Genomic DNA, 22,050 nt, shown 5'->3' with positions numbered 1-22,050 from the left:
TGTTCCCAGGTGAGACTAAGCTTGCCCTAGGAACACATCTCTTCCTCTCTAGAAGCTCAGGCCCACCGAGGGCTGGGAAGCTAAGGTCAGGGCGGTGGACAGCAGAACCCAGGCTTCTGATTTGAGAGGGTGTCAGAAATACGCCCCAGGATAGTCTGCCAGCATACAGACACAGGTGCTCCCCACCCTGTGCCCAGCCCATCCTTGCTAGGCCCACCATTCCCCAGGAGTGGTGTATGCCTTGAACCCAATCTTTATCTTCGGCTGGGGCCCCACCGCAGCACGGTGTCCCACTGCCTACTGGTGATCTCATCCCAGTCCCCTGACACCTCAAACAAAGTTCATCCCAAACTGACCTCAGTGTCTACCCCTACCCCACCTGCTCCTCCTCTTCCAGTCACCCAAGCATGAAACAGGGGAGTGGGACTCCCTTTCCTCACCTCCCACATCCAGTTCCTCACCAAGACCTGAGAGTTCTTCAAATACCCTTCAACTCCCTCTCCTCTCCATCCCCTTGTCACTGCTCTGATCCAGCCACCCCTGGTGACAGATCCTCGTGCCTCCAGTCTGGCCCCCTCCAACCCATTTCCCACATGGCAGCAAAGATATCTTTGGAAAATGCCAATCTGATCACTCCATTTCACCACTTTGATCTCGTCAGCGACCCTTTATAAACACAGTTTCCTTTTGAAAGCCTGCTGGGATCTGGCCCCTGCCCCCACTGTCTGGGCTAATCTCTCAGCACTGCCCTCAGCAGTGGCTCTATTTGCCAACCCCCTACCATCTTTATAAGTGACATGTCCACTGCCTGCCATGCCCCTTCTCTGCCCAGTGAACTCCCACTCATCCTTCAAGTCCCAACTCCAGTGTGTCCTCCTCTGGGAAGCCTTCTCACCCCCTACCCCAGACTGAGCTGGTAACTCCCTCCCCTGGGCTCTCCTAGAGCCTTCCCCAAAGCTTGTTTACCCGTCTGAATCTGACCTGGCTGAGCTCCTTGAAGACAGAGCCCTGCCTTATTTATTTTCAGTCCTTAGAGAGAGGCTCAGGGAATGTGAGAAGGTAGACGGAGGGAGGGAGGAAGGGAGAAAAGAAGGCAGGCAGGAAGGAGACAGAAGAAGAAAGGCAGGAGAGAAAAAAGGAAGGAAGAAAAGGATAAGTCAAGCGAAGATATTGAGGAGCAATTCATTCATCCATCCATTTATCTATCCATCCATTCAGTCACCTGGCAAATATCTACTGAGTTCCTGTCAGGCACCATTCTTGGCACTAAGGATTTAACAGTTAACAAGCGGAAGCTACCAGCAGCTGACCCTCAACATTTCCAGGTGACTTTGGTGCATGCATATGTGAGCGTGTGTGTACACGTGGGTGCAAGCCCTCTGTCGGCAAAGGCCTGTTGCCAGGGCACCTGTCTTCCCTAGGGTCTGGTGCTTTTAGCATCTGGCTCCAGCTCCTATTGCAGCCCGAAATAAGGCTGTGACCCAAGGCAAGGCAGGAATGATTCTCATCAGCTGAAGCCAGAGCTGGCTGCAGGGGAAAACCCTGCTCGCTGCCTACTGACTGCTGACCGCTGACTGCCTACAGGGACACCACGCAACTCTCAGCTTCCCGACAGAGGTGTTAATCTTGGGGGTCTAAGATTCCCTCCTGCCCACTGTGGTCCCACTCTCTCAGGTACCAGCATCCTAGGGGAGCTTGGGGAACTCGGGGGAGTGGGCAGAGAAGATGAGCCAATCCCCAGAGCTCCTTCTCCAGGAGAGGAAGGGCCCTGCAGTAGATCTAGGGAGTTTGGAACCCCATGAAAGCCTAGATCCTGGTTTGGGAGGAGAGGAACTCTAAGCTCTAGGTTACCCTGCATTAAATGGGGAGGGTGTGGCTAGGATTAAAGGTGGGGAATAGGTAATGGCTCTGCTCAGGACTTCGGGATTTTTACGCAGTAGAGGGAAGCAGCTTCTCTCTCTGTAAAATGAGAGACCCTTCCCAGCGTCTGTGAATTTCTGTAAAGGGAGTGTTAATCAAGAAACAGATCTGTGGACTGTGGAATCCTAAACGGTCATGATCGAGGCATTCTCAGTCATCCCATGACCCTCATCCCAAATGCATGTAGACACACTCATGTTTACATACAGTTTTAGGGGGATTGTGAACACCCTAAAGCCCATCCATGTATCTCCGTGATTTAGCCTGGCCCCCTAATGTTACAGAAGGGGGAACTGAGATGCAGAGCTGCAGAGCTACTTGTTTGCAGTTACAGAGAAAGTCAGGGACACCCACTAGACTCCAGTTGCACAACGAGTGCCCACAGACCGAGGGCCCCTTGTGGGTGCTGGGGATACAGATGAAGGCAGATTGTTTTCTAAAGGAAGGAGTATAGAGAAACCCGGAGGCAAAGGAGAAGGGTACCAGGCTGGGTGGTCAGTCAAGGAGCTCAAGGGCTCTGCCTCTTCTCCAGAGAGCAAGTTAAGGGCTCTGGACCTCATTTTATTTGCAGATCTCTTCCAAGATTCCTTGAAAGTTACATGAGATACAAATCGCGGGATGGAACAGGAGGGAGAGAAGGGATGAGGGAGAAGAGAACACCACAGAAGTTAGCCCAGTAATGGGGAGATGGGGAAGATGGGGGATGGTTCTCTCTGCTTGGTTAGACCAGCCTGTGCCCTCAAGCCTCAGGGCCAAGTGCCAGGGATGAGAGGGGCACACTAGCCTCACAGACCCCATTGTAGCCCCAGCCTAGCCCATGCTCCCTCTCCCCTAACTTAAACCTCCAACCTCTTTCAGTCTTGAAATAGGAATGTCCTGGGTCAACAGATGACAGTAGTCTGAGACCTTTGCCTGCCCCACCCGGATGCCCCTGGCACCTACCCTCCCTCTGATCAGGATGCCTGAGCTGGAAAAGCCGCTAGAAACCACCCCTGAAGAGACAGTGCTTCCCTAGCAACATGAAAATAGATTTGTGCAAACTTGAGCACCTTCCTCTCGTTCCCTGGGCCCCAGTCTCCTCTGCACAGAGACCCTGAAGGCCCTTCCAGCTCAGATATCCCTTGCTTGTGATTTTGGGCTGGTCTAAAGCTGTTCAGGACCGGGGCAGGGTGAACCAGGGACTGGAAGGAGGTCTGGGGAGAAATGGAGGCAGCCTGGTCCATTTATGGGGGTCTCTCCTCCACAGGATGATCCCCAAGGAGCAGAAGGGGCCAGTGATGGCTGCCATGGGGAACTTCACTGAACCAGGTAAGGTGATTCTAGCCTCGTGCCTTCCTCAGACTCCATCTTTTCCTCGCTCCCAGGCTGCACTCACCCTGGCCTGCTGGCCCCAGGCCTGAGCAGACAGGTGTGAGCTCCAGGCCAGCCCTGAGGGAGTGCCCGTGGAATCTGCCGCCTCCGCTGAGAAGCTTCCTGAGGCTCCAGGAGGGGTCTTGCCCATCTGTCCACAGACCCAGGAGCTGAGGCTCAGTGTCCCAGGCTGGGCGTTGGCTCTAAAATGACCCTGGCCCTGGCCTTATCTAAGGCCTCACCTCGGCCCCAAATTAAGCTCTCAAGACTCTGGTCCCAGTTCCAGCTCTACCTGTGGCTGCAAGCTCTGCACATATTTGCCCTTGCCTATTGCTCCTTGGGGTTCACCGAGGCCTCTGGATGGCCCAGGATGGCTGGGCCCCATGGCTAAGACAGGGGAGTGGAGAGCATGGAGCAGGGTGGGAAGAGCAGGCCGCCCATTTGGATATAAAACTTTTTACTTAAAAGCTGATTTATCCAATGAGTAAATCATTTTTATCATTTCATTTGAAAAGTTTAAATTCATTTTTATCAATTTTATAAGACCTCTTCAGGAATTCTTGATATAATTTTGGAATCTGTGTATTTGGTCTACTTTACAGGATTTCAGGTATTTTAAAAATTAATTTAGGGGCTGGACACAGAGGCTGATGCCTGTAATCCCAGCACTTTGGGAGGCTGAGGTAGAAGGATTGCTTGAGCCCAGGAGTTTGAGACCAGCCTGGGCAACATGGTGAGACTCCATCTCACACACACACACACACAAAATTAGCCAGGCATGGTGGCACATGCCTGTGGTCCCAGCTGCTTAGGAGGCTGACACAGGAGGATCATTTGAGCCTAGGAGTTGGAGGCTATAGTGAGCTATGGTTGTGCCACTGCACTCCAGCCTGGGTGACAGAGTGAGACTCTGTCTCTAAAAAAAAAAAAAAAAAAATCACCTAAGTAAGAGCTCTCCAGCTTTATTGTGAATCATAAAGATTTGATGTTGGTTAGGCATACAGAAGCCCAGCATCTACTCCTGAGGATTCTGACTCAGGGGACCTGAGGTAGGACCTGTGCATTTGCCTTCAGCGTGCTAAGGAGTCAATCATATTTCATGACTTTATATGTGGCATCCTTTTAACCTATTTTGTGTATTCTTGCCTCCTTTTGTTGATGTCCAGTTTCTTCTCCCACCCCGATTTTGTAGCTAAAATATGCACATTCTATGCGTATTGACGCTCTAACTAGAAGGGTCAGGCAAGGCATTCTCTTTTCTCTTGGGGAGTTAATTACAGACCCCCAAATATGGAGACACATCATTGATGCAAGATTTGAAATATATAACTTGGCCGGGCGCGGTGGCTCAAGCCTGTAATCCCAGCACTTTGGGAGGCCGAGACGGGCGGATCACGAGGTCAGGAGATCGAGACCATCCTGGCTAACCCGGTGAAACCCCGTCTCTACTAAAAAATACAAAAATCTAGCCGGGCGTGGTGGCGGCGCCTGTAGTCCCAGCTACTCGGGAGGCTGAGGCAGGAGAATGGCGTGAACCCCGGAGGCGGAGCTTGCAGTGAGCTGAGATCCGGCCACTGCACTCCAGCCTGGGCGACAGAGCGAAACTCCGCCTCAAAAAAAAAAAAAAAAAAAAAAAAGAAATATATAACTTGTTGATTATTGCTGAGGTACTGACTAAAGACAATTTTGAAACAAAAGAAAAGTAGGAAGAAAAAATAAATCTTATAATCTCACCACCTGAAGACAGTCACTGTAAAGTAAAAGTTATACAAATGTTTACCACCATTGCATGTTTACTAGGTGGCAGATACTTTGCTAAGAGGAAAGTAACCTTTATGCTTTGTGTCATTTCATCCCCACCACAACTCTGTAAGTTAGATATTATCCTCATTTTGGGAATGAGAATATTGTGGCTGGGAAGAGCAGGTGGTCACATCTGGTAGGTGGTAAAGCTGCAATTTGACTCCAGGTCTCTGTCTCCAGAGCTATTTCCTTATTATATGGTTACAATGATAATACATCACTTTTGAAAAAATATCCATTTGCCATTGACTTGGCATACATTAAAAACTTTTGTTTCATTCAGACAAAACAGACATGAACGGCTTTGAAAGTGAAAGTTCATCATAATGGAACCGTCTGGAGATAACCACTGTTAACATATTTATGTAAATTCTTCTTCTGTTCATATATGAATGTCTTTATATAAACATACATACACATGGGCTAAATACTATATGCTATGTTCTTCGGCTCTTTTTTTTTTTTCCATTTAGCAGCATTCCATCCTAGTATGATTTATCTCACGCCTTCCTTCCCCGTGCTTACCATCATTCCACTGTTTGCACACGCCATGTGTATTTAAACATCCCCTGATGGTGGTCGTGAGGATAGTCTGGGGTGAGATCCTTCAGGGCAGAACCAGAGGAGCCTTATGCAAGTAACCTATTGAGAGAGTGCTCTCGGGAGAGAAGGAGGAATGCAGCCTAGGGTGGGGTATTGCTGAGCGAGGGTGTGGGCTCAGCGGCTGTCCAGGTTCAGTGTGAGCCTGTGGGGAGCTCCCGAGCATGAATTCCTCTGCAAAATTCATCCCACCTGAGGCAAGGGCACTGTGGCAGCATCCATTCCACTGGCAGTTCTTTGTAGAAGGTGGCAGTTTGAACTATTAGCTGCTAATAAGGGGCATCTGGGCAGCATCCACCAGAAGACTGAGTCCCAGTTTTCACAATTTTAAACCCCTGCAATAAACATTCTTATACATATATCTTTGGACATATTTATTCAAATTTTCCCCTGAGAATAAATTCCTAGAAATAGAATTACTCAGTCAAATAGGTTTTATCTTTTTTTATTTTTTAATAGAGACAAGGTCTTGCTATATTGCCCAGGCTGGTCTCGAACTCCTGGGCCCAAGCAATCCCCCCACCTTGGCCTCTGCAAGTGCTGGGATTATAGTTGTGAGCCACTGCAGCTGTTCTTTTTTTTTTTAATTGAGTTCGGCTGGGGGAGGTGGCTCACGCCTGTAATCCCAGCACTTTGAGAGATGGAGACAAGCAGATCACCTGAGGCTGGGAGCTTGAGACCAGCCTGACCAACGTGGAGAAACCCTATCTCTATTAAAAATACAAAATCAGCCAGGTGTGGTGGCCATGCCTGTAATCCCAGTTACTCAGGAGGCTGAGGCAGGAGAATCACTTAAACCTGGGGGGCGGAGGTTGCAGTGAGCCGAGATCGCACCATTGCACTCCAGCCTGGGCAACAAGAATGAAACTCCATCTTAAAAAAAAAAAAAGAGAGAGAACAATATTGAGCTCAGCTCATCTGTACAGTATTTGAGAATATGATGCTGAGGGTGCTTTATTATGTATTTAGGTATAACTATTCTTTCGTATTTTTAAGTAGGCAGTACACTTTCTCATTAAAAACAGTAACAACAAAACAGTGTAAACAATTTCTAACCCTCCTCCTTTATATGTCCCATGGTCACTGCTATGGTGACATGTCTCCTTGTAGATGTTTGCTATGGCGACATGTCTCCTTGGCATGTGTCCTTGCAGATTTTTCAATGCATGCAAAAACACATACTTATTTTTTAATATATAAATGGGGGCCGGGCATGGTGGCTCACACCTGTAATCCCAACACTTTGGGAGGCCGAGGCGGGCAGATCACATGAGGTCAGGAGTTTGGGACCAGCCTAGCCAACATGGTGAAACCCCATTCTTACTAAAAATACAAACATTAGCCAGGCATGGTGGCTCATACCTGTAGTCCCAGTTACTTGGGAGTTTGAGGCAGGAGAATCACCAGAACCCAAGAGGCAGAGGTTGCAGTGAGCTGAGATTGCACCACTGCACTCCAGCCTGGGCAACAGAGCAAGACTCTGTCTCAAAAAACAAAAACAAAAACAAAATATATATACATACACACACACACACATATATATATAATATTTATATAATATATAATACAAATGGGATCTTAAAATACCTATTCTTCTGAATCTTACTTTCCCTGCAGTTGGAGGGGAATTAATTTAATTTATACTGGATTTATTTTTTTATTTTTTTTTGAGACAGAGTCTTGCTCTGTCACCCAGACTGGAGCACAGTGACATGATCTCAGCTCACTGCAACCTTCACCTCCAGCTTCAAGTGATTCTTGTGCCTCAGCCTCCCAAGTAGCTGAATTATAGGCACACGCCACCATGCCCAGCTAATTTTTGTATTTTTCATAGAGACGGGGTTTTGCCATGTTGGCCAGGTTGGTCTCGAACTCCTGACCTCAGGTGATCCACCTGCCTCCACCTCCCAAAGTGCTGGGATTACAGGTGTGAGCCACTGCACCCAGCCTATAAGTGGGTTTCTTTCTGTTCTTAGCACATAGAAAGTGCCCTTTATGTCTTTGTTGAAAGAATGAAAAAAAAAAATTAGTGTCCTTTTTAGACAGCTATTCAGGATTCCATTGACTGGCATGAATCACAGCACCCAAGTGACCCCCAGTGCTGCCTGGTAGCCATGTCCATCTCCCTAGTTCATTCACTCTCCCATGCTACTCTCTTAATGACTTTGGCACCACTTCTCCTCAAACCTTCAATACCTCCTTGCACAACTTCATTATCAGCTAAAGACCTTGTTTCTTATTCCACTAAGAAAAATAGAGTAACCAGAAGAGAACATCTGCAAGCATCCTCTGTCACATCTGTCTACTTGCTTGCATCTGCGCCCGTGTTTGTGGTTTTCCTTTCTGATATGGTGGATGAACTTTTCTCACACCTGCCTGGTGCCAACTCCTCTAGCTGGGCTCTGGAAACGCAGCTCTCCTGTCACTCCTGCTCAAGGACATTCCTGCAGCAATTCTCCCCTCTCTCTACTGCATTGTTCAAATGTTCCCATCAGTTAACGCACATGCTGTTATTCTTCATCTTTACAAACAAACAAACAAACAAACAAACCCCTCTTGATCCCATAGCTGTCTGTAGCCAGGATCCTTTAAAGCCCAACTCTTCCAAGCAGTTGCCTATATTTTTCTTACCAATCCTCTCTTTCTCTCTTTTTGACATTTTATTAGTCAATTTCCAAACACACATACAAGTATGGAGTACATGGTCCCTCCTTCATTCCTAAATTTCAAAGCTAATGCCAAAAAGCATGTCATTTCACCCTGCAAATACTTCAGAATGCATCAAAATAATAAAAGGATGTTTCCTTACATGCCACAAAGATATTAGCACACTGAACAAAATCAGCACTAATGATTTAATACCATTTAATAAGCGGTCTGTATTTAACCTTCTTCAGTTTTCTGGTTTGTTTTCATCAGCATCCAAACAAGGGCCACAGTTTTTATTTGGTTGCTATGGCTTCTAAATCTCCTTTAATCTGAAGCAAGCCCTCTGCCCCTTTTTTCCATGCCACTCACTTGTGTGAAAAACCAGGCCAGTTGTCCTGTAGAATGTCCTGCGTCCTGGATTTGGCTTATCGTTTCCTCATGGTGTGGTTAAACTTGTTCCTCTGTCCATTTTCTCTTGAACCCTCTCCAGTTAGGCTTTCACACCCAAACACTCCACAGAAACTGCTTTGGTGAAAATTACCAATGACCTTGTGTTACTATATATAATAGTCGATTTTCAGCTCTCATCTTCCTTGACACATCAGCAGCATTTGGCTCTGTTAGTCTCTCTATCATACCTGAAACGCTTTCATCATTTATTTCCAAGATGCCATCCTCTTTAGTTTCGTCCTATGTTGTGGGCTGCTCTTGCCCAGGCTCCTGGCTTAGTTCATCCTCACCGCCTCACTGTAAATGTTGGAGGCCCCAGGCTCCGTCTCTGGTCCTCTTTACCTATTCTCATTTCTTTGTGATCTCATCCAGCCTCTCAGCTTAAAGTACCGTTTATGGAGCTGGAATATGAACATATGTGTATCCGATTTTAGAGATGGACCAGGCAGGCCATGCTGCCCACACAGGGCTCTCACCTGCGAAGGTCCTCACCATTCTCTCCCCTCTGTTCTGCAAAAGGCTTCCTTTGTTGGCCAAATGTGAAAGTTTGCATTTGGCTAGTGGGAAAAGCACAAACTGCTAAGAACAGTCATCACCCTGAAAATCCTCTAAATAGCTATAAAGAGTAGTTCCAACTATGAGAAAAGAAATAAATGTAATGTTCTTCATTGAAAAACAACAACAAATACCAGTAATACCAGTAAAAGCTCATGATGCTCAAAATTTCACCTTCAGGTCAGTTTTCTCCAGTTTCACACATCTATCTCCCTCCTCAGCACCACCACTTAGATGCCTACAAGTTTCCTCAAATTTAAGATGCCCAGTTTTGGAGATAATTAGCAGAGTTTGGATATGGACTAGATATTAGGTAGAACAAAAATGTGTTCACTTGGAAAGCTGGAGATCTTTAAGTGATAAAAAACAATTTATAGGCTGGGCGCGGTGGCTCACGCCTGTAATCCCAGCACTTAGGGAGGCCGAGGCTGGCGGATCACGAGGTCACGAGTTCGAGACCAGCCTGGTCAACATGGTGAAACCCCATCTCTATTAAAAATACAAAAGTTAGCCAGGAGTGGTGGTGCGTGCCTGTAATCCAGCTACTTCAGGAGGCTAAGGCAGGAGAACTGCTTGAACCTGGGAGGCAGAGGTTGCAGTGAGTCGAGATTGTGCCATTGCACTCTAGCCTGGGCAACAGAATGAGACTCCATCTCAAAAAACAAAGCAAAAAAAAAGTTACAAAACATGTATGCTATGATTTTGTTTTGGTTAAAACCTCGTACGAATATAGTCATTGAAAAAGATATGAAAGGACATACACTAAGGTGTTAATAGTGGCAGTCTCTGGGCGATAGATAATGGTATTTTTCTCTTTTTTGTCTGATATCTGTATTTTCCAACTTTCCTCAGGGCCCATATAGTCTTGTTGTTGTTGTTGTTGTTTTTGTTGTTGATGGAGAATCACTCTGTTACCCAGGCTGGAGTGCAGCAATGCAATCTCAGCTCACTGCAACCTCCATCTCCTGGGTTCAAGTGATTCTCCTGCCTCAGCCTCTGGAGTGGCTGGGATTACAGGCACGTGCCACCCATGCCCAGCTAATTTTTCTACTTTTAGTGGAGGTGGGGTTTCGCCATGTTGGCCAGGCTGGTCTCGAATCCTTGACCTCAGGTGATGTGCCTGCCTCGGCTTCCCAAAGTGCTGGGATTACAGGCATGAGCCACCGCGCCCAGCCCATATATGCTTTTTTATAATAATAAAAGGTTATTTTAAAGTTAAGAGAATACATGTCTAAAACTGAACTCCTGATCTTTCCCAGAACTTTCTCCTCCCTTTGCCTTCCCCATCTCAATGAGCTGCTGCTCTATCCTTCTAGTGGCTCAGGCCAGAAGCCTTGCGGTCATCCTCAACCCCTCTCTCGATTATTGACCATACCCACGGCTTACCTTTAAAACACAGCTAGAATCTGACCATTTCTCACTACCTCCACCATTATGGGCAAAGACCTGCGCGGGGAATTCATGCAATAAATACAAATGGCCAAAGAACTTCTGAAACAGTGCTAAACTTCACTGAGCAACAAACACATGCAAATTAAACTCTAAGGTGCCATTTTTGCCCATCAGGTGGGCAAAGATTCCAAAGAATCATGACACCTGGTGTCAGCAAGCTTGGGGAGAAACAGGCATTCTTACAGCATGCCATGCTGAGGAGGTGCCTTGAGAGGTGGGGTCTGGAGTGTATGGGGGATGGGGTGGTGAGAGCCCGCTCTGGCCTTTCCTGGCAGTCCCTACGCTGGACCTGGGCAAGAAGTTGAGCGTGCCCCAGGACCTGATGATGGAGGAGCTGTCACTACGCAACAACAGAGGGTCCCTCCTCTTCCAGAAGAGGCAGCGCCGTGTGCAGAAGTTCACTTTCGAGTTAGCAGCCAGCCAGCGGGCGGTGAGTAAGCCACCATTGTGCTCATGGGGAAACTGAGGACGACAGAGAGCCAGTGGTTAGCCTAAAGCCAAATGGTAAGCCAGGCTGAAGACTGTGATGTTCCCATCAGATGAAGCTCCTGCCTTTCTGTGTAATCCTTGAGAAGTATTATCTTTTTAGGCATCTCACCCTGGCTACAGAACAAAGTGAACCAAGTAGATTAAGAGGGTTGAGGATAAGCCGTTGAGTGAAGGTAGTCTGCCTCCTACAAAAAAAAAAAAAGAAAAAAAACTGCGAAGACAGGCATGCATTCCAGGCTAAATTTGCAGCAGGCAGGATCTAGTTTAGACTTGGGCCTGATCTAAGGTGGAAAATGTAGAATGCCTTTTTTTCTTCCTCCCACTGGAGGAAGGAAAGGCCGTGGAATAACCTGCTGGTGGAGAAGAAAGGCAAGAAGGGTTCTTCCCTTGACTTCAGAAAGGCAGCAGGTAGTTCCAGATACTTCTAAGGAAGCCAGGGCTATTCCATCCATCCTCCACTTAATTTCTGGGCCAGACAGGAGGCAACTGAGAGGGAGTGATGTGGCAGAAAAATAAAGATGACAAAACACCCGCCCTTGCTATGTGCCTAAGTCAGTGCTAGCTAAGCACTTTGCAGGTGTCTCATTTAATGCTCATAGATTCTTCTGAGGAAGAGACCTTCATCACCATCATCCTCATTCTATAGAGAAGGACATTGAGGCTCAGGGAAACTAAGTATCTTGCCCAGACTCAGCATTACAATAGCAATTAACATATATCGAGTATTTCTCGGTCCCAGGCACCGGGTTTAGCGCTGTAAACTAGTAACTCATCCCTGTTCCCGATGATGGGCGTTAGGATTCTTGCCTTTCCCTTTTTTCTTCTTTTTTTTTTTTTTGGTGGAGGGAAAACCCTGGTCCCCTGCCCCGCTGAGCCTCTCCGCGGTTTATTCTACCCCCTCGCTCCCAGATGCTGGCCGGAAGCGCCAAGAGGAAGGTGACTGGAACAGCGGAGTCGGGGACGGTGAGCGTGGAGCGGAGCTCCCTGGAAGGGAAGCTGGGGGAAGGGGAAGGCGGCTGGGGGCGGGAGGTCGTCAGTGGCCTCTGAGAGCCCGCCCCTGTGCCCAGGTTGCCAATGCCAATGGCCCCGAGGGGCAGAACTACCGCTCGGAGCTCCACATCTTCCGGGCCTCACCCGGGGCCTCACTCGGGGGTCCTGAGGGCGCCCACTCTGCAGCTGCCCCAGCTGGGTGCGTCCCCAGCCCCAGCGCCTTGGCGCCAGGTGAGTGGCCTCCTCGGGTCCTGGGACCAGGGCTTGGGGGCCTGAAGCATGGGTGTGCTTCCCATGGGGCAGGACGAGCACCCAGAAAGCTAGTCCACCCCCTTCCCCAACACACACGCCGCCGCGCCCCAGGTCACACAGCGAGTCAGCCAAGGCCAAGACTGCAACCCGCGCCGCGAACTCGTGGCTTCCTCACTGCAGTCCTCCGTGTTTCCTGGGACGGGAAGGGGTCTCCTGTGCTGGAGCAACTGTGGCATCCTGTTCCCCCACTCCTCTCCCCTAACTCGGATCTTCCCTCTTCCAACCGCATCCGCGGAATGGGGGTGGGGCGAGGTGGGGCTGGGGGCTGAGGGTGGAAGAACCGAGGCGCCCCCTTCCCCTCCGCCCCTAGGCTATGCGGAGCCGCTGAAGGGCGTCCCGCCAGAGAAGTTCAACCACACCGCCATCCCCAAGGGCTACCGCTGCCCCTGGCAGGAGTTCGTCAGCTACCGGGACTACCAGAGCGATGGCCGAAGTCACACCCCCAGCCCCAACGACTACCGAAATTTCAACAAGTAAGGTGGGGCGGGCAGCCCGGGGACAGACCGGGAGGGGCGGGAAGCCAGTCAGAGCCACAGCGGGAGCCTGCGTTTCCTGAGCACTTTCTGCAGGCCAGGCTCTGTCCCCAGCGCTTTCTACTCTTTGAGTTCTGGCTGGAACAGCGCCTCCGCACCTAGTAGGTGCTCAGTAAACGTGGGAGAAATGAAGAGTGAAGGTGCCGCACATCTTGGATCCTCTCCAGGACATGGTGGGCGGGTGCTATGAGTTTTCCTGTTCTGCAGATGAAGAGGCTGCGGCTCAGGAATATGAACAACCCGGCCAAAGTCACAAAACAGGGAAGCACCGGCAGGGCTGGGGTTCTGGTCTGGGTTTGTCTGACTCCAGAGACCAGTGCCTTGTTCCTCATGGCTGCTGTGTGCTACCTCTTTGATGAACATCTAGGTTTGTGTCCTTCTCTGAGGAGTCCCCAGATTTCAGCAGTTTGAGGCCAGCTCAGCTTTTCCTTTCACCAATGGCCTAGAAGAGGCCAACAAGGTAGCTCTGAGGATGCCGCGAAGTGGAGAGTGGCAGTGAAACACTGGACGCCAGAGTGAGGGCCACACAGCAGTGGCCTTTATTGGTTTAGAGCATGGGGCCTCCACGTGGACTTAAATGCAGACCCTAGGCCTGCCCGTGTGACCTTGGGCGAGTGACTTAACCTCTCTGAGCCTCCATTGCCCCACCTGTAAAATGAGGGGTTTATAGTACCTACTTCATAAGGTTGCTGTGGGGATGACATGAGAAGCCATAGGTAAAGTTTCTGGCAAGAAACTTTCAACAAACAATAACTATTATTGTTACTATTAATTATTATTTGAGACGGAGTCTGGCACTGTTGGCTAGGCTGGAGTGCAATGGCACAATCTCGGCTCACTGCAACCTCCTCCTCCTGGGTTCAAGGGATTCTCCTGCCTCAGCCTCGTGAGTAGCTGGGATTACAGGCACCCACCACCATACCCGGCTTTTTTTTTTTTTTTTTTTTTTTTTTTTTTTTTTTTTTGAGACGGAGTCTCGCTCTGTGGCCCAGGCTGGAGTGCAGTGGTGTGATCTCGGCTCACTGTAAGCTCCACCTCCCGGGTTCACGCCATTCTCCTGCCTCAGCCTCCTGAGTAGCTGGGACTACAGGTGCCCGCCACCACACCTGGCTAATTTTTTTGTATTTTTAATAGAGACAGGGTTTCACTGTGTTAGCCAGGATGCTCTCAAGATCCTCCCACCTCAGCCTCCCAAAGTGCTGGGATTACAGGTGTGAGCCACTGCGCCCGGCCAATTTTTTGTATTTTTGGTAGAGACAGGGGTTTCACTATGTTGGCCAGGCTGGTCTTGAACTCCTGAACTCGTGATTCACCCGCCTCGGCCTCCCAAAGTGCTGGGATTACAGGCATGAGCCACTGCCCCTGGCCTATTATGATTATTATTTACAGCTGAGATGAGGTTTGGACAGGGGAGAGCTTAAAAGGGATACATTTACCATTCTGCACTGGAGGCCTGAAAACAAACCATAGGAATCAAGACAGAAGTTTGGCACTGGAGGAAGGCCTTGGGCTGAGGGGTGCATGTTAACTGCATTGGCTTCCTCGGTCTGGTGCTATTTCTGAATATGCTCCTCTGGTCTGGACTGCATTTAGTGGGGAAAAGGAGTCCACAGAGAGGACGCCATGGTCCTGCTCTTCTGGCATTTGCTCAGACCACACGTGGAGACTGTGTCTGTCTAAGACAGACGGGTGGGCGCCGGAGCCTAGCTAGGCCTGGAAAATCAGAACTTAGGAGGAAAGGCTGAAGGAACTAGTGGTGATCTGCCTTGAGAAGAGCCAGCTCCAGAGGGATGTGACTGCCCTCAAATATCTGAATAGGCAGAGAGGGTCCTGATGGGAAGAATTGGGCCTAGCAGGCGCTGTGTGAGTCACAAGCCATTAACAGACATTCTGGAGTTTCCCGCCAGGCAGGACTGCCCTATCTCCTCCTGGGCCCTCAGACCCTGCCTGCCCAGCCATTTGAAACCTACAGCAGACATTCAGTCCTGGCAGGCAGCTTCCAGGCTGGGCCACTCAGGTTGCATCTCCCACTGATCTCATGCCTCAAGTATGACAGCAAGGCACATTCCCACCAGCAGAAAGAGGGTCTTAGGGAGCCCTGCACCCAGACCTCTTCTGAGGGAGAAAGAGCAACTGAGGCATAGAGAAGAGAAACAGCAGTTTGGGTGGCCAAGATGTGCTCAGCTTCCAGGGCCCTGGGCTCCCGGTCAAGGGCCTAACTGTGGGCCTTGCATGGCTTGGACACCACCCAGCCTGTTCCTGTGAGGCCTGGCTGTTGCCACCAAAACTGGGGTGGTCCAGGCAGAAATGCTTTCCTGGCTGGGACCCAGGCCCTGGCCCGAGGTTTGTCTTTCCACCCCAGAGGCAAGCACTATCCTCTTCCCACTGGTCCCAGGCTGCTGGAAAAACAACACAAGCAATGATTTTTATTTTTCTTAAAATTAACAAACAGTATTAAGGCCAGGTGTGGTGGCTCATGCCTGTAATCCCACTTTGGGAGGCCAAGGCAGGCAGGTCACTTGAGGTCAGAAGTTCAAGACCAGCCTGGTCAACATGGTGAAACCTCGTTTTTACTAAAAATACAAAACTTAGCTGGGCTTGTTGGCGCACACTTATAATCCCAGCTACTCAGGAGGCTGAGGTGGGAGAATCGCTTGAACCTGGGAGGCGGAGGTTGCGGTGTGCCAAGATCGTTCTACTACACTCTAGCCTGAGTGACAGAGCAAGACCTTGTCTCAAAACAAAACAAAACAGTATTATTAAAATCACATACATAGGTTTTCTTTTAAAAAATGTTAGGCAAATAAATGTAGAGCCCCTTTGCTCACCATCCTTCAATCCCAGTTGCCTTCCTAAAGGTAACATGGTTGTCAGGCTGGCCTGTATGGGCTCAGAACATTTTGTGTGGGCAACTGCATGCCTGTAGGGGGAATGATGTTTGTGTGTGTGTGTGTGTTTTAATACTTTGCGTTTCATTCTGTTAACTTGCTTTTTTTACTCAACATTATGCTTTCAAAATCTACCATACTAGTACATAGAGCTCTAGTTCCTTTTAAGCTGCTGTATAGTTTTCTTTTTCTTTTTTTTTTTTGGCGGGGTGGGGCAGAGTTTCGCTTTTGTGGCCCAGGCTGGAGTGCAATGGCACAATGTCAGCTCACTGCAACCTCTGCCTCTCAGGTTCAAGCAATTCTCCTGCCTCAGCCTCTGAAGTAGCTGGGATTACAGTCACCCACCACCATGCCCAGCTAATTTTTGTGTTTTTACTAGAGATGGGGTTTCACCATGTGGGCCAGCCTGGTTTCGAACTCCTGACCTCAGGTGATCGGCCCGCCTTGACGTCCCAAACTGTTGGGATTACAGGTGTGAGCCATTGTGCCCAGCCTGCTGTATAGTTTTCTATCGTGTGAACATGCTCTCTCTGTCTTGCCCATTTCTCTGCTAGTGGACATATGGGTGGTTTCTGATTTGTCACTAATGTGCTGCTGAGGTCTGCATCCCAGTGCCTACGCGCCTGTGCTTCCCTAAGCCATATGCTCGGAGGTGGAGGTGCGGGGTGACATAGCTCACACATTTCAGGTTACAAAGATCTGCCACATTGTCTTCTGCGGTAGCAGCACTGGCTTACCCTCTAACCAGCAGCACGCTGTGAAACTTTTCCCCTGCCACCTCACCAACTTTGCCTCGTTATCAAATGATTTCATTGTGCCAGTGTCCTGGAGGAGAAATGTCATGTATGTTGTAATCTGCATTTTCCCCCTGATTTTCAGTGCTCTTTCTAATGTTCTCTTCTCTCTCTAGTTTTGGGCCTTTTGTCCTAAGGGAAGCTTACTGAAGGGGAGTCTAGAGTCTTGCCTAGGACAAGTCAATTCTGACTCTATCAGCTTCATTTCTATTGCTAAGCAATGAGCCACCCATGTAGGCGCAGACTTCAAAATGGGCAAAGTTGAAAAAACCTCTTAAGAGGTACAGAATCGCTGGGAGTGGTGGCTTATGCCTGTAATCCCAGCACTTTGGGAGGCCGAGGTGGGCGGATCACGAAGTCAGGAGTTCGAGACTAGCCTGGCCAACATGGTGAAACCCCATCTCTACTAAAAATATAAAAATTAGGTGGGTGTGTGGTACAAACCTGTAATCCCAGCTACTCAGGAGGCTGAGGCAGGAGAATTGCTTGAACCTGGGAGGCAGAGGTTGCAGTGAGCCAAGATTGCCCTCCTGCACTCCAACCTGGGTGACAAAAAAAAAAAAAAAAAAGATGTACAGAGTCTTGCTTATAGAAGGGAAAACTGAGGCTCAGAGAGCAGCAGGGAGGGGCCCATACATGTGACCCACATGTCAGTATACTGCTGTCCCTGTTCCACACAGCCCACCTCTCCTGCTGCTCTCTTTCTCCAGGACCCCAGTGCCATTTGGAGGACCCCTCGTGGGGGGCACTTTTCCCAGGCCAGGCACCCCCTTCATCCCGGAGCCCCTCAGTGGCTTGGAACTCCTCCGCCTCAGACCCAGCTTCAACAGAGTGGCCCAGGGCTGGGTCCGTAACCTCCCAGAGTCCGAGGAGCTGTAGCCCAAGCCTGCATCTTCAGTTCCCCAGTCTTGGGGGCATGGTAACATCCGGAACTGAGACTTGCGGACAGCACTTCACAGTTTAAGAAGGGCCTTCACACACAAAACCTGATTGCAAATGGCCTCAGAGGTCACAAAGTTCAGTAGTCCCAAAACATGGGTGTGCTTCAAAATTACCTGGGGATGTTGTTCTGAATACAGATGACTGGACTGTCCCAGACTTGCAGCATCAGAGTCTCCTAAGTCAAGGAATCTGTATTACTAATAGCAACTAGGGCCGGGTGTGGTGGCTCATGCCTGTAATCCCAGCACTTTGGGAGGCCAAGGTGGGAGGATCACCTGAGGTCAGGAGTTTGAGACCAGCCTAGCCAAAATAGTGGAACCCCGTCTTTACTAAAAATACAAAAATTAGCCAGACATGGTGGTGCATGCCTGTAATCCGAGCTACTCAGGAGGCTGAAACAGGAGACTCACTTGAACTGGGAGGCAGAGGTTACAGTGAGCCGAGATTGCGCCACTGCACCCCAGCCTGGACAACAGAGTGAGACTCCTTCTAAAATAAATAAATAAATTAAATAAATAGCAACCAGTACTCCAGGTGATTCCAGCATAAATTTTCCATGGTTTGTGTCATTAGGAGTCTACATCCACACCTCTGCTCTTCCCTGTTCCTGCAGTGTACACTCCCCTGGTGACAGGGTGCTGCTCACTGGCACCCCATCTTCCTGTGAATAACTCAAATAATTAGAAAATGTTCCTTTTACTGAGAGGCAGTTGGTCTTCATCTATTCATGCTCTAAACACTTCCTAAGCACTGACTGTGTGCTAGACACTGTGCCAGGCCCGGGCCTCGAGGAGGAAAAGACAGTAGGGAAGACAGATTTATAGAGCATGAAATCATCATAATTTTCCCTAAAGCATGCTTATTGACAATTGAGGAACAGTGTATCGTGGGGCAGAGGAAGGAGTCCGTCACCCTAGGTGTGGGATGGGATTCCAGAAGCTTCCTGGAGGATTTGAGTGGGACCTTGGAGGAGGTGTGAGAGTCCATGAAGAGAAGGGGGTGTGAGGGGGAGGGTATTCCTGGAAAGTAGACCAGCATGTGCAAAAATGTGGAACTGAGCACAGGTGCAGGGTGTTCTGCAGAAGGGAGAAGGCTGTGCTAGAGGAGCCGGTGAGGGCCAGCGTGGGGTGGACCTCACTAAGGAAATGCGGAAGGTTTTAGTGATGGGTCTTGCTGGGTGCTGTGTGGGGCGTATATTGGAGAAGGGTAATGCCAGAAGCCAGGATGCCTGCAAGGGATGAGGCCATGGGAATGGAGAGAAGGGGCCGCCTGCTGGGCACCTTGCGGGACAAGTGCAAAGTGGGGTGCTTATTAAGATTGCTTCTTTCCACCGTCCATTTTGAGCAGGCTGTTTAAAGTGGTGGTGGTGGTGATGATGATGATGGCAGCTTTATATTGAGTGCCTCAGTGCTTGGGCTGGTGGTAGGTTCTCTACATATCTTATTTCTAATTCTCACAACAACCCTGAGAGAAAGATATTGTTGTCCCCATTTTACAGATGTGGATATTTAGGCTCAAAAGGAGGAAGTGACTTGTCCAGGGGCAGAGACCAAATGGGAATCTGATTCCAGTGGATGTGTTTTCTCTATACTGGGTGGTCACTGCCCACTCGCTCTGAAACCATCTGATTGTTGTGCCCTGCCTTGGAGTTTAGAAGTTGAGTGCAGGCTTGGGAGTCAGACTGGCTGGACTGGGTTCTAACTCTGCCACTGCTAGCCGGGTGCACTTGAGCAAGTCATTTCACATCCCCGAGCCTCTATTCTCCATCAGTAAGATGAGGACAAGTATAAAACCTCCTTTATGGGTTTGTTGTGAACACAGTGCAGGACAAATTTATAATAAGAGCTCAGTCAATGGTAGGTTTCATGCAACTGCTGCTCTAGGCTGGAAAAGTTGTCTGTGCACTAGATGCAGCATGAGAAGCTGGCTGCTAAGATGTCACTGGGGGTCAGTAAAGCTGAAGCCTGAAGGAAAGCCTCTCATTGCTGTAGAGCTCTCCCTGCCTCTCTCTCTGGGAGCGATGTGGAAGGTCAGGAGTCCAGCCCATTCCCAGGGTGCATGGGATAATGATTGCATTTTCCTTTTGCTCTGAAGTTTCACTCCCCTTCTGGGTCCCAAGGGCCCAATGGCCTGACTTTTAGAATTGCTTGCAATTGATGTTTTCTCTTGAATTTGGGGGCTGCCATTGAAAGCCAGGTTTCCATGTGCTGAAGAGCAGCCATTCAAGAGTCTGAAAAGTAGACAAAAGGACTCCGATTGCCTTGGGTTGGTTCTGCTGTGCTCTGGAAGGTAACTGTAGCCACCGGGTACGAAAAGGAGCCTGGTGGGGAGACCACTGCACCCAAAACAAATCCTTTCTTCTTCTGAGAGTGTGACTTTTTCTGGTGTTGTAAAAAAGAAAAAAAAAAAATAATGCTCATTGTAAAAATAAAATAATAAGGAGTAAAATGTGAAAGTGTCTGCCCACATAGCCCTCCCATGCACATATGTACACCTTCCTACCTTCCTGTCTCTGCTATTCCTATACACCAGAGGTAACCACTGATGACAATTTGGTCCTTCTAGAATTGTGGAATTATTTGAATGGATAAATATGTGCATGTGTATATAGATGCACACACACAGAGGCATGTCTTTGTTTTAACGGAATCATACTATATGGATTGTTCTGTATCATGCTGCTTTATTTAAGAAATAAAATTTGGATCCTGAAAAAGCAAATCACTCACCTTTCATGTAATTTGAGATTACATGAAATAAATTATAAGAAATCCTTCATATAGGCTGGGCGTAGTGGCTCACACCTGTAATCCCAGCAGTCTGAGAGGCTGAGGTGGGCAGATCACTTGAGGTCAGGAGTTCGAGACCATCCTGGCCAACATGGTGAAACCCCATCTCTACTAAAAATACAAAAATTAGCCAGGCATTGTGGTATGTGCCTGTAATCCCAGCTACTTGGGAGGCTAAGGCATGAGAATCGCCTGAACCCAGGAGGCGGAGGTTGCAGTAAGCTGAGATTGTACCACTGCACTCAGCCTGAGCGACAGAGCAGAACTCCATCTCAAAAAAAAAAAAGAAAAAAAGAAAATGAAAAGAAATCCTTCATATAAAATTCTATATTTTTGCCTGTTTTTGTTCTTTCTGTAAATTAAATCATACAGTGATATGAAAATGAAAAGGACTAAGAATAGCTAAAACGCAGAGAAATGTGGCATTAGACATAGCAACAATGAACTATAGTTTCATGCAACGATGTGAATGCATCTCAGAAACATAATGGTAAGCAAAGGAAGGCAAATGTTTCCTGATGGAAGAAAAGATTTAATATAAAAGTCAGAATAGTGGTCACTTTGGGAATGGGGAGGGGTTCGTGAATGTGAAAGACCCCATCAAATGCTTCTAGGGTAGCTGGAAAAATTCTGTTTCTAGACCTGGGTGATTGTTACATCGATGTTCACTTTACAATATTTAAGTTAGTTGTACACCTGTGTGTTTCACACTTTTCTGCACATGTACATATTTTATCAAAATAATCCCTCCTTTTAAAATCGGAATGAACAAGTTAATAGGACATGAGACATACCTGAAGAGAGGATTAGTGAGCTAAAAGTGCCCATAATGCATCTCAGAGAGTTAAAGAGATGGAAAATATGAGAGAGAAGTTAAAAGATACAGAGAATAAAATGACAATGCCCAACACTACTAATGTCGACACTTTCCGGCAATAATGGAAAAATGTCTTCAAGGAGTGACAGCACAATACATTGATTTTCAGACAAACAAATATTAAGAGAGTTTTCTACTGACCCCTGAAAAAATGACAAAGAACATACTTCAGGAAGGACCCAGAAAGAAATCATAGAATCTAAGCAGCACTAGTGAGCAGAGAAATGGCAAGCATGTGACTAAGTCCTAAAACACGATCAATCCACTAGATGACAGGAAGGATGAAGAAGAAACACAAGCACATAAAATAAAGTGGTATAATTACTTTCAAACATATCAGTTATCATAAACTAATATTTACATTTAGACAGGACTCACCAGTTTAAAGATAAAGACTTGTGGATTGGGCCGGGTGCAGTGGCTCATGGCTGTAATCCCAGCACTTTGGGAGGCCGAGGTGGGCGGATCACGAGGTCAGGAGATTGAGACGATCCTGGCTAACACGGTGAAACCCCTGTCTCTACTAAAAATACAAAAAATTAGCCAGGCATGGTGGCGGGTGCCTGTAGTCCCAGCTACTCGGGAGGCTGAGGCAGGAGAACAGCATGAATCTGGGAGGCGGAGCCTGCAGTAAGCTGAGATCCAGCCACTTCACTC

At 48.3% G+C, this 22,050-nt stretch overlaps 1 protein-coding gene across 3 annotated transcripts; it reads left to right on the top strand.

The window, feature by feature from the left end:
* Positions 1 to 1,085: 1,085 nt before the first annotated feature.
* On the top strand, positions 1,086 to 20,891 carry MYOZ3 (myozenin 3). 3 transcript variants are annotated; one of them, XM_073010578.1, is made up of 7 exons: positions 1,086 to 1,325; positions 3,167 to 3,228; positions 11,055 to 11,209; positions 12,178 to 12,231; positions 12,336 to 12,489; positions 12,881 to 13,043; positions 17,496 to 20,891. In XM_073010578.1, the coding sequence occupies exons 2-7, from the start codon at positions 3,168 to 3,170 to the stop codon at positions 17,662 to 17,664; spliced, it is 756 nt and encodes a 251-aa protein (XP_072866679.1). In that variant the 5' UTR covers positions 1,086 to 1,325; position 3,167; the 3' UTR covers positions 17,665 to 20,891. The 3 variants fall into 3 exon arrangements, with proteins under 3 accessions (XP_072866679.1, XP_008013206.2, XP_037861856.1); XM_008015015.3 differs by lacking the exon at positions 1,086 to 1,325 and adding an exon at positions 1,347 to 1,674; XM_038005928.2 differs by lacking the exon at positions 1,086 to 1,325 and having other exon boundaries at positions 1,691 to 3,228; positions 17,496 to 19,063.
* The last annotated feature ends 1,159 nt before the right edge of the window (positions 20,892 to 22,050 follow it).

Source organism: Chlorocebus sabaeus, chromosome 23 (assembly GCF_047675955.1).
Source record: "Chlorocebus sabaeus isolate Y175 chromosome 23, mChlSab1.0.hap1, whole genome shotgun sequence".
In the NCBI taxonomy this organism is placed as follows: domain Eukaryota; kingdom Metazoa; phylum Chordata; class Mammalia; order Primates; family Cercopithecidae; genus Chlorocebus; species Chlorocebus sabaeus.
Note: the sequence above shows the minus strand (reverse complement) of the source record. Positions and strands in the feature narration are given on the sequence as shown.

What these genes read in the sequence shown, in the direction of transcription:
- MYOZ3 (XM_073010578.1), top strand. Translation starts at nt 3,168, where the DNA reads ATGATCCCCAAGGAGCAGAAGGGGCCAGTGATGGCTGCCATGGGGAAC. An exon ending in CCCCAGCGCCTTGGCGCCAG is followed by an intron (nt 12,490 to 12,880) that starts GTGAGTGGCCTC and finishes CTCCGCCCCTAG; the next exon opens with GCTATGCGGAGCCGCTGAAG. An exon ending in GACTACCGAAATTTCAACAA is followed by an intron (nt 13,044 to 17,495) that starts GTAAGGTGGGGC and finishes CTCTTTCTCCAG; the next exon opens with GACCCCAGTGCCATTTGGAG.